This window comes from Carettochelys insculpta, chromosome 1, assembly GCF_033958435.1.
Source record: "Carettochelys insculpta isolate YL-2023 chromosome 1, ASM3395843v1, whole genome shotgun sequence".
NCBI classification, from domain to species: Eukaryota; Metazoa; Chordata; order Testudines; family Carettochelyidae; genus Carettochelys; species Carettochelys insculpta.
In genome coordinates this window covers 45,239,966-45,252,014 of record NC_134137.1, presented here as the reverse complement: position 1 = coordinate 45,252,014, position 12,049 = coordinate 45,239,966, and the positions used below count along the sequence as shown (strand labels likewise).

Genomic DNA, 12,049 nt, shown 5'->3' with positions numbered 1-12,049 from the left:
TAATTTTTTGAAGTTAGACCTTTCTGCCTCAGATTTCTTGGTGAAGACTGAAACAAATAAGTCATTAAGTACTTCAGCCATTTCCAGGTTTCCTGATATTGTTTCTCCCTCCTCACTGAATAGTGGACCTTCCCTGTCCTTGGTCTTCCTCTTGCTTCTAGTATATCTTCTTATTATCCTTTATGTCTCCAGCTAGTTAGAGCTTGTTTTCTGCCTTTACCTTTCTAATCTTGCCCCTGCATCTATTATTTGTTTATATTCATCTTTTGTAATTTCTCCTAGTTTTCACTTTTTTTTTAACTCATATTTGATTTTGAGATCATGCAAGATCTTCTGGCTAAGCCAGGGTGGCCCTTTACCATTCTTTCGATCTTTCCTATGCATCAGTGTAGCTTGCTTTTGGGCCTTTAATAATGTCTCTTTGCAAAACTGCCAATTCTCTTCAGTTGTGTTTCCTCTTAGTCTTGCTTCTCTTGGGATCTAACCTACGAGCTCTCTGAGTTTACCAAAATCTGCCTTCCTGAAATCCATTGTCTCTATTTTGTTATTTTTAAATGCTTAAATCTGTAAAAGGGGTGAGGGGGTGATTTGGGCTCTTCTGATCTCAGTCGTAGTTATTCTACATTTGTACTAGTGAAACCAAAATCAGAATCTGGCCCTCAAGCTGCTAACTCTAGCCCTGTGAAAACAAAAAAGCAGTCCAGTAGCACTTTGCAGACTAACAAAATAATTTATTAGGTGATGAGCTTTCATGGGGCAGACCCACTTCTTCAGACATAGCCATACTAGAACAGAATAAGTGGGTCTGTCCCACGAAAGCTCGTCACCTAATAAATTATTTTGTTAGTCTATAAAGTGCTACTGGACTGCTTTTTTGTTTTGATATTATATAGACTAGCACGGCTTTCTCTCTGTTACCTTCTAGCCCTGTGGTTTCCAAAATTTTTATTAGGGCAACCCTCCAACTGTATTTTCTTTCTTTTGTTGGGACCAGCTGTTATCTCAGCCAGCTCCTGTCAGCCCCTCTGTTTCTTAGGCAGCCAACTGCTTGATTGCTCTGGCTGCTTCCTCCATGCTGCTGCCTGGACTGGGCTCCCCACACAGATGTGCCCAGAGGGAGCGAAAGCAAGTGGAAGCTCTTCTGGGGCATGAACAGGCTCTTGCTGCCCTTGCCTGGCTCCCATTCCCCACACTGTTGTCCATTCCCTTGGGGGAAATCAGAGCAGGATCCAGGCAGCAGTAAGCAGACAGTCAGCGGCCTGTCCCTGCCTCACCTGTGTCCCGAAAAGGCTTCCTCCAGGCAGCTGCTGCTACCACCTAAATCCCACTCCCCACACTGCTGTCTGCTGTCTGTCCAGGGGATGTAAGACTAAGGGGAAAGTGAGTACTCCAAGGCATGCATGTCCCAGCTAGATCTTTCTCACAGCCTGCTGGTGGGTCTGGAGACATCATTTGGGAAGTAGTGTTCTAGCACATCGGTGGCATATTGAGACTACGAAGGACTTCTAAATAGCGTGAGAATAAAAATAATATTATGCAGTTTTTGGGTAGTCTCCTGTTCACTGTCCACTGTGGGGATTTCCACTTGTGTCATCATGAATTGCATGGAGGAAGCATATGGCCCTCCACTTTATGGTGCGATGTGATCTTTCTGACACTGGTGAGCCTTCTTGATCGTTTTAGAAATCTCTCAAGACGGGTACGGTTGTGGCGAATAGAGTGTGGAATGTAAAAAACACTAAATAACATTAAAAATATCAACCGCAAACAGTGAGTCAGAACCACTTTTATTTGCTGGGTTTCAGGAAATACAACGTGGTGTGGCTTTTATGTACTCAGAGTTGAAATGTGTGTTTGTTGCTACATTTCACTCAACAGCATAGATGAATTTGTATTGTCATGCTCACTGGTTCAGTGGTGAAATGCTTTGTTTCATCTCAAACTTTTTGAGGAAAGAGGGTGCCCCCTTTTGGGCCAACTCCATTTGTGACTCTCACTCCTGGTGCTACGTAGCTTGTAAATTCCATGTTTCTTGGGACATGCACTAGCTTCACACATATTTTTGTGAAACTTTTCCGTGTTGGGTCACTGAAGGAAAAAGTATGAGTCTTAACTGTTTTAAATATATATTTCTTTCCCCAATCTGGCATCAATTCCACCTTCTCCTTTATGATGTATCTGGTGACTTTTGAGAGATACCCAGGTTTACATCAAACTAACTTGTATAAACTGAGTACAAGGAGACACATGAGTCTCTTGAGCGTGAGCTGAACACTCACTGGTTTGCGTCTGGGGAAAAGGAGCAAAATGATCTGCCAGGAGTGGACACCTGCACAAAGTGGGCGGTGTAGGGTTGACCTTAATTAGCTATTTTGAGGTAGAAATTTACAGTGCCTCAGCTCTCTCAATGTGCAATCCTAATGGCAAATCTCAAGTTAGCTATTTCAGTATGAAACTAATTATTTTTTGCCATGAAGACTGAAAACATAACCTCAGTGACTTGCCCAGCATTATATAGGAATTTAGGAGAGTGGTTGGGATAGAATCCAGCTCTCTTGGGTGGCTTTTAACAGCCTCTTAACTATGAGACTGCCCTTCCTCTCTTTAGCCAGTGTCACTGTTTCCTAACACCTGTCCCCACTGTCTCTTTCCCCTGACTCCTTGCCATCTTTTGCCCTCATCTGATGAAAAAACCAAAATGACTTACTCCTGAAACTCCAGCTTTGGAAATCCCATTGTAGAAAACCACAAGCCACTGGTAACCAAATCAACTGCAACAGCAAAGAGTGTACAACAGTTATTCCTGACTCCTTCACTACTTACATGTCAACTTCTGTAGCAAGTGGTGTTGGTGTCTTACAGGTAACAGCTTGATTTCCTGCACAAGCCTGATTGATTCCCAGAGCACTGTATCTCTCCTGTGCACCAAATGAGGCAGGAGTCCTTGAGTGGTGGTCGGTGGGGGGGGAAGGAAGCAATATGTGGGGTGAATTAAAATTGCCCAGGCAACCCTAAATTTGATATTTCCTAACTTTTCAGTGCTTGACTTTACAAATTTAATTTTTTTTCTACCTAGATGTCCTTGTCTCTGTGTGTGTTTCTAAACTACTAGAGCTGAAAGTACTCTATTCAGGACAATTCTTAAGATCAAGGTTATATTATTGAAGCAAACTGTTGGAATTTTCTGTTCTAGAACAGACCAAATCCTTTTTTCACCCCTGTCTTAGGAATGTCAAATTATTGTGAGAGATACCAGGAAGGAATGATACGTGTTTTGAAAACCTTTGGGCCGATACCAGATTTCTCCGGTGAAATTGAGCAGAAAATCAGCCAGGTAAGTGTACAAAACTGAATAGATGTGATGTCATGAGGACCTTCAAAATAACAAATATTGGCTTTAATTCCTTTGCAATGCTCACTTATTTGATTGAGCTCTGATCTATATTTCTCAGTGAGAGTATGTGCTGAATAAAAATGCTGCAATAGAATTTACACAGTAACTTAAATCTCTTTGTAAAGCATGTTGATATCTATGGATGAAAAATCATAGAAGTGAAACACTAGAAGAGACGTAACTGGGTAATCTGGTCTAGCTTTTCTGGACAGAGTACTAAGTGTTATCTCTGGACTGTCCTTCAGAGGTGTGCATATGATACTTTATTAAAAACCTCCAGTGATGGAGATTCCTCAGCCTTACCCAGTGCTTAACTACCTTGATGGGATTACTTTTAAATACCATGTAAGAATTAGTAAGCAACACATCTCAAAGAACAACAGTTCTGAAAAGGTATGTAACTGGCTTTGTTTAAAATTCTTCCATTTATGTACTCTATAAACTAAGTCCCTAATCTGCGTTATTGTCTTGATAGAATTCTGAGAGCTAGTGTAGATGCATTTCACAGTATTTGTAGAAAACTAGCTGTTGTATACAACAGTAAGATACGTGCTTTCTGTCTATTCTAATGAACAGAACTTGGAGGTCTGAGTGTTGTTACGAATAATATTTATAACAGTTTCTTGTTCTTTGAGTGCTTGTTTGTATCAATTCCATTTTATCTGTGTGCGCACCTATGTGCACAGACATCAGAGATTTCTGTCGTAGCAGTATCTGTGGGTTGGATATGGCGCTCTCTAGAGTGCTGTGTTCATGTGGTATAGATCAAGCACCACCAGCCCTGTGCACTCTCAGTTTCTCCTGGCCTCCGATGATGGCTGTAGTGCCTAGTCTTGCTTTGCAAGAGCATTAGTGGTTCTTCACTGGTCAGATTTTTCTCCCTCATTGCATAGTTCAGTGATTAATTAGCTGGTAAATGTGTTTCACAGTAGTTGAGCAGTCAGAGTACTGGCTGGGTCTGTTTTGTCCTGAGGTCGGGTGTGCCCCATTCCCAGGCTTCAAGCTGTGTTCTAAGTGCAGCCAGTGGATGCCCATCAGTGACCCTGTGTAAAACATATTGGGGGATCCTAATGAAAAGAAAAGCACCAGATCTGCAAAGGTTTTCATTCCTGGACTTAGAAAGAGCAGGACATGACATTAAGGGCCCCCCTCTTGGAGGCTGCTCTGCATCCAGCATGGGAGCACTCACACTTGGAATGTCCGCCTGGCACCTTGGGTTTCCGCACTCAGTACACCATATGAAGTGTGTCTGGCACCATTCCCCCTCCCTGGTACTGAAGAAACAGTGTTCTAAGTCAACAGGTTCACCAGCACCGCACAAGAAAGGAACTTTAAACATAGGAACCATGTTAGGCCTCGTACCCACTACAGAAGGTTTCAGGGGTATCACAGTGGTTGGATTCCCTAGCCCTGCCAAGAGCCTGCCTCTGACTCTAGGTAGCGTTAAGGGGTCCTGGCCTATTACAGTGCCACCTACACATGAAGTGCGGCTGGCAGCCAAAGAGCATTTAGACCAACTGGCACCGCAGATGCCTGGCTTCATGGCAAGCCCCACTAAGACACCAGTGCCAATGGTCAGGCTGGTTATGGGAGCAACCCAAAAGTAATGGAGTGTCCTCAGTCCCTGGACCACAGATGTTGCTCAGACCCTAGTACCACAGCTTTGGTCTCTGACGTCATGCTCCCTACAAACAAGGCATGGAACTCCAGAGTCATAATGCTGATCCCTGTTCTCACAGTACTGTCAGACCTCCCACCAGCAGTCACCCTGGTGCTAATTGCCATTGCCCATCAGGTATCCCAGGCATTGGTCCCTGTTCCTGGTCGCAGTCCTGGTCATCAGTGTCCTGGCAGTGTTTGGGCAGACACTGCTCCTCACCATCACTGTAGCACTTGCAGACAAGGGTCAGTTGACAGATTCAGGTTTCAACAGCCCCACTCTGTTCACTGGAAGGGAAATGGTCCAGATCAGGGGGTCAGTTCAGCCCTTCCCCTGTAAAGGGTGAAATCCACCCAGCCAGTAAACCACAATGGCGTGTGTGGCTGCAATGTGGAGTTGGGGCAATGGCCCTCTCAGTGCCAGTACTAGAACCTGTGGGCTTTACCTGTTTTGCTGGCACCATACTTCCACTGTTCGTCTTAGGCTGCATTGGATAAGTTGTCTCCAGTGCAGCTGGCACTAGAGTCAGAGTGTGGTGCAGAGTCTACTGTGGGAGCATCACAGGAAGCTGCAGTGACTGCAGAGCAGCCCCCGGCTGCCATCCGTGCAGTCACCCTCAGAGGAAGTAGTAGGACATCCTCCCATCCCAATAAAACAAGCCAGCAATCATGTAGCACTTCAAAGACTAACAGAATAATTTATTAGGAGATGAGCTTTCGTGGGGCAGACCCACTTTTTCAGGTCTGTCTCCAGGTCTGAAGAAGTGGATCTGTCCCATGAAAGTTTATCACCTAATAAATTATTTTGTTAGTCTTTAAAGCACTACATGACTGCTGGTTTGTTTTGTTAGGATACAGACGAACATGGCTACCTCTCCGTTACTATTCCCCTCCCAATGAGTATTAGGAGCTGCAAGTCCTGTTGAAGAGGGTGGCTGCCAACCTGAATCTGGAGCTCAAGGAGCTTGCTGAGGAGTCCAGCAAACTCTTCAGTGTCATCTTCCATTCCACCTACCTCCAAGAAGGTGGAAAAGAAGTGCTACATCCCCACAAAAGGGTTTGAATACGTGTTTGCTTACTCCCCTGTAGGATCCTTGTTCATGTGCCCTGTCAATGGGAGACCCAGGCAAGTGGCACACCCAAGAATTAAGATACCAAGAGACTGGACATATTTGGCAGGAAGAGTTATTCAACATTTAGATACCTTCAGTTGGAGGGTATCTAAACATTAGGCCCTACTTGGCAGGTTCAGTTCCACCTGTGGACTCCATCAGCGAGTTCAAGGAGATTCTCCCACAGGATTGAGCTCAGGAGTGCACCACCTTGGTGGAATAGGACAAGACTGTAGCCACTGGTGCCCTCCAGAGAGTCTGGGATGCTACGAACTTGGCATCCAGGGTGGTCCCCTTTGCTGGACTGTGCCAGGAGATGCAGACTATTCTCCAGGACCTTCGACAGAACAAGGCTCTTTTCAGAGCAGAGTGACACAAAGCTTCATGGCTTTAAAACTCCCAAGCCCCCCTCCAATCCTTGGGCCTGTGTACTCCGAAAGACATTTTGCCACCTTCCACCTCCATCTCTCTCCAGGTCTTGGGATGTCCCTGAGTCTGGCTCCTACAGAAAGGAGGACAGACCTCGAGATTTTAAGGGTTATTTTCCCCCCTCTCCCATTGTAATCTCATCCCCTTGCTGACCCTGGTCCTTCTAGGGACCAGTGCAGTCAAAACAAGAAATTGTGTGGGTGCACCTGAGGATGACATCCCAGTTTACTGAATCCATCCCCCTTCTTAAGAGCCTCTGCCATTTCTGTTCAGCCTCATACCATATCAGCTCAGGCCACTGGGTGTGCAATATAGTTTCTTTGACCTACAGCTCAAATTTATAGTAAACCATCCCACCCTGCTTCCCTCTTCTGAGACTTTCTCACAAACAGATCCTAGGTCAGGAGGCTCCTTAGAACATGCAAGGAAGAGTATTCTACTCCCACAATTTCCTAATTCCAAAGGCAAAAGGGGGCCTCAAAACTATTCTAGACCTGTATTACCTCAACAAGTCTCTCAAGAATTTGAAGGTTTGCATGGTTTCCCTATGCTCCAGCATTCCCTCCCTGGATCTGGAAAAGTCATGCACAGAGTTGGTCAAGTGAGCTGTCTGTATAAAACTTATGATTCACTGTTTGTTTAAACTATTTGCATCATGCATCATTTTCATATTTGAAGATTCAAGTGTTAGCTATGTACTTGTATTTCAAAGATTTGTTTCTGGGGAGATATCAGGAGGCTTGGCCAGCCTATTGTGAAATGGCTGCTATTCAAGTGAATAGAAGCATTTGGCTGACCGTTGGCCTTGGGTGATGCCAATCCACATATAATGAGTTTTTCTGTGAATGTTCAGATTAGCATGGGAGCAATGACATCCGTTTGTAAGACCTGAGTCATGCATGAACAGGTGACTTGCCCACATGTCTCCAGATTCCATCTTGGAATGTACTTTTACACAGAGCAGAACAATGGGCTTCCCTCCACATGGCTGAGAATATATAAAGGGTACTGGAAATTCCTTCATTTTGTGTTCAAATCTGCTTCTCACGTCTGCAGGATCTTTGCTGTGAACTGAAGTGTGAAACAAAGAACTAAGGACCCATCCAATGCAGCTGTACCCCAGAATCTTGACTTACGGTAGCCGTTTCTTCCATCACCGCTACACGCATGCACCAAGAACTTTGAGGTTGGGGTGTGTATAATTTGAGTCCGTTAGCAATTTAGCTCTCAGCCTTCCTTCCTTCAGGGTGGTTTGTCTAGCCTGCCAAACTCTTCTGCCTCAAATACAGGGCATGGTGATTCAAGTCCTAATGGATGGCATGGTGAAAGTCTTCTGGTCAAAAGCAAGGTGCAAACAAGTCTTCTGCCCTCTGCTAAGAAGCCCTCCACCTCTGGAACTTCTGGCCTGCAGCACAGAATCCATTTCCTAGCTACTCTCCTTTCAGGGGCCAAGAATGCTTTGGCCGACCTCCTCAGCAGGACAGTCTCATCTTGACACAAGTGGACTCTTCATCCAGAGACTGTCAGTCCCATGTCCCTCATTCTCTCTGGGCAGATATGTTTATGTCCAGTCACAATAGAAAATGTCACTTTTCTGCTCCATTTGGGGCATGGACAGGAAATTCCTGTCAGACACCTTCCTGCTCCCGTAGCTGGTAACTCTGATATGTGTCTTTCTTCTGGTGCCACTGCTGCCCAGGCTCCTCAAGAAGCTCAAACAGGACAAGGTGAAGGTCATCTTTGTAGTGCCATCTTCTTCGCACCATCACCAATTCAGCACTGTACTGGACATTTTGGTGGCGAGTCCATGCCAACTGCCCCTTTGAGTGGATCGATTATCCCAGAAACATGGCAGTTTTTGCAGCCAAACCCAACGGTGGTACATCTGACAGCTTGGGTGGTTAAATATGCAAGAGCTTGAAAGATACCCAGTGACTCCTGTTGAGAAGTAGAAAGCCCTCCACCAGAGCAATCTAACTGACCAAACGGAAGCAGTTCAGCTGCTGGATTGCATAATATAGGAGTTTCACTGCAGCTCATTCTAAACTGACTGCTACATCTCAAGCTCCAGGGCTTGTCCCTCTCATTGATCAAGACCATCAACCAGCCATTTCAGACTTCCAGTGGTTGGTCAAGAGCAGGTCAGTTTTCACTTAGGATATCACAGCCAGATTCCACAAGGGCGTACAATGCCTCTACCCACACATCAGGGACCCTGTGCCACCATGGGACTTGAATCTGATGCTGTCACAGCTTACAGGTCCCCCCTTCAAGCCTCTGGCTTCCTGCTCTTTTGGAAGGTTGCTTTCCTGGTTATGTTGACATTGGCCTGCTGGTATATGAAATTCAGGTGTTCATGCACCTTGGAACCACCTTGCATGGCCTTCAAAAAGGGATCGGGTCTAGCTAAGATTGCACCCAGCCTTCCTTCCCCATGTTGTCTCTGTTCATTTGAGCCAGGACGTTTAATTATCAAAAACCAAGCAGTTCTCTAGCACCTTAAAAACTAACAAATTTATTTATTAGGTAATGAGTTGTCATGGGCAAGACCCACTTCTGATTCTGGTGATCCATTTAACATGTAGGTATTCAGGGCCTTAATCCTTGTGCTCAGACACTAGGACCAACTTTCCTATAGTTCTGTTAGGTGTTATTTTGCTTCTAGTTTCATTTTGCCATCTTGTTATGGTTTCTAGCTGTGGGAACCTATTAATAACTTAAGCTTGCTCCTGAAACCACTCTTACAGAAAGTGATAGCATCATTTCTTGGATGTGTCTCACCTTATGATTTTATCTCTCTCAGGTTGCACTCAACTTCTAGTGTGGATACAGCCTGCACTTTCACTACCAGTGTCAGGGCAGTGAGAGATGAGAGCACCTACTTCCAAGTACAGATGCTGACTGGCCAGCATAAAAATCAACTAACTGCCAACTAGTTCATCATTCAGCCTGAAAACAAACAAGAACAATATGACTCAATGATCTCGTCCTCCCTGTAGAAAAAAGGCATGGACTTTAAACAGACAGCTAACAAACCTTTTTGACCCTCCTGTCTGTCGTCAGCGGCATCAGAACCCATGAGAATATTAACAGCACAACTGTTAATCTGAAGAGGGGATAAAACAGACAAAAACAATCTTGGAAAGAAATTCCAACATGCAAAATGAAATCTAATTTTCCATTTTCTTTGTTTCAGGCCATGAGTGAAAAAACTCCAGCTGATCCAGAACACCTAAATGCCAGGAGAGAATGGAGAGATGAATGTCTTTTGGGTCTTGCCAAGTTGAAGAAACAAATGAAATCCAACTGAAATTCATCCTCTGTAATACACAAGGGCAAATTATCTGCAGGTCTCCACAAAAGTGGGCACTTGTGTTTCCACAGGCACAAATCTGTATTTACTGGTGCAGAACGTATGACTCAGTATGTATGTGATGATTTTTGCCCATGTACAGATGCAGAGGCTGATTCAAAATGTGTTCCAAATTGTCATTGCATTATTAATTACTGACAGGAACTGCATAAGAAACTAATTCATAAAAATACTTTTTATCTGATTATTCTAAATGCTTTAATACTAGCTTATGCACATTTATTGTAGCCTTGTCGGTCCCAGTATAGTAGAGAGACAAGATGACAAGTAAGGTAGTATCTTTCTTGGATCAACTTCTGTTGATATGGGAGACCTGAAAAATAGTTCTATGTAAGCACAAAAGCTTGTCCCTCGCTGACAGAAGTTGATCCAGTAAGATAACTACCTCAACCCACTGAGTCTCTATAATAATAGCTACTATCAACATTGTTAATACTGGACTAGACAGGCACGCAGTAATTTTTAAAATGATACATTTAATAATCTTGCTTGGAAATATATAGCCTCAGCCATGCGTGGGTCCAGGAACAGGCAGACATCAAATGTTTGTCATTATGGGACAAATTCTGCTCCCCAAAGCCTTTCTGCGGGCATGGTGAGCTCTGTCTAATTCCACTGCATTGGGGTGACAGGAGAATTTGTGGAATGTGCATGAGGGACCTCCTGCACCACTCCCAGGGAGAACAGGGGACAAATGCACTGGCCGTTCTCCCCACAGAATAGGAGCACAAAACAGCTTCAGGGGTTGCGGCAACCCAGCTCTGTAGCTGTTCCACTATCTTGGTGAGAGAATGCCTTTCCCTTCCCTCCCTCCTCCCTTAGGCACTTACATACCATGCTGACAGACAAGGCATAAGTGCCTGAATAGACTAGATCAGAATGTCTCCCTGCCCTCCAGCTCCTCTAGAACTCAACAGGACCCCACCTGGTTTTTCAGGCTGTGTGCTTGACAGCCCATGACTTTGCCCTGAAGAGAATCAGCAGTTTTTGATGTCACCAGCAGTTTATTGCTACCTAGAATAGGCCCTCTCTAGAAGAGAAAAAAGGTGGTAAGAGTTATTTTTAAATTGAGTTAGCTAACGTAAGAGGCACTAGGGTTTAGTGGACAGGACATTGATCTGAGCCCTGGCTTCTCTTCTCAACTCTGCCACTGACATGCTGTGTGACCTTGGGTGAGTCACTTCCCCTTTCTGTGCATCTGTTCTTCTCTCACCTCTAGTTTGATTATGTACCAATTTGTTCTTCGGGGCAGGGACTGTCTTCTGTTGTTGGTCTGTGTGGTTCTCAGCATGGTAGAGTTCTGATCTTGTTTTGAACCTTTGGGCACCAGTGTAATATAAATAATATATAAAGCCCTGCAAATTGGCAGATACCTGCTTTATAACCACATAAGGAGAAGGTGTGGAGCAGTGGCTGTGCTATGTGGTCTTTCAGACCCTGTTAGTTCATATCATTTTTATAATACCTTTCTCCCTATTCTAGAGAAGGTCAGAGAAGGTTTTAATATCTCTTTTTAAATATAAGATTGTTTCCTTTTTGCTATGTGCATGTCCACAGGAGCAGTCTCATAACATCTTAGCTGATTTGTTGCTCTTTAGCTTGTTTTAAAATCTCTGTAAATCTATCACAGCATCAAATATCTGCATCCATTTCTGGTCTTTGCTTATGAATAAAAGATGCTAATGAAATATACTGACTTCCACAAAGGTCCTTTGTGATATTTTCCTGCTTACGCTCAAGGCTATAACTAGCATAGGGCAAATTGGGGCAGCCACCTAGGTCTGTGGGGGCAACTCGAGCAGGTGACACCAGTCACCAGGGGGTTGGTGGGGCCAGTTGTGCAAGGCAGGGCTCAGGGAGAGGGTGCAACCTCTACTCCGATTCACCTCAGCAGACCAGCCATTCTATCTAGTTAGGATGGATGCAACGAAAAAAACGGAAGGGAGGGGAGCAGAGGGGAGGGGGAGGTTTGAGGGGACATGACCCTGTGCGTCCCCAGAATGTTACGTCTGGGCTACGTCTACACGTGCAGCCAACATCGAAATAGCTTATTTCGATGTAGCAACATCGAAATAGTCTATT

General features: G+C 44.6%; 1 protein-coding gene across 1 annotated transcript in view; it reads left to right on the top strand.

Moving 5' to 3' along the window:
- CRYL1 (crystallin lambda 1) overlaps window positions 1-11,657 on the top strand; it is an 88,547-nt gene extending 76,890 nt beyond the window's left edge. The window contains exons 7-8 of the mRNA XM_074985257.1: window positions 3,228-3,334; window positions 9,791-11,657. Of these exons, the coding sequence (XP_074841358.1) occupies window positions 3,228-3,334; window positions 9,791-9,904 (221 nt within the window). The 3' untranslated portion in view covers window positions 9,905-11,657. The remainder of the gene's footprint in view (window positions 1-3,227; window positions 3,335-9,790) is intronic.
- The last annotated feature ends 392 nt before the right edge of the window (window positions 11,658-12,049 follow it).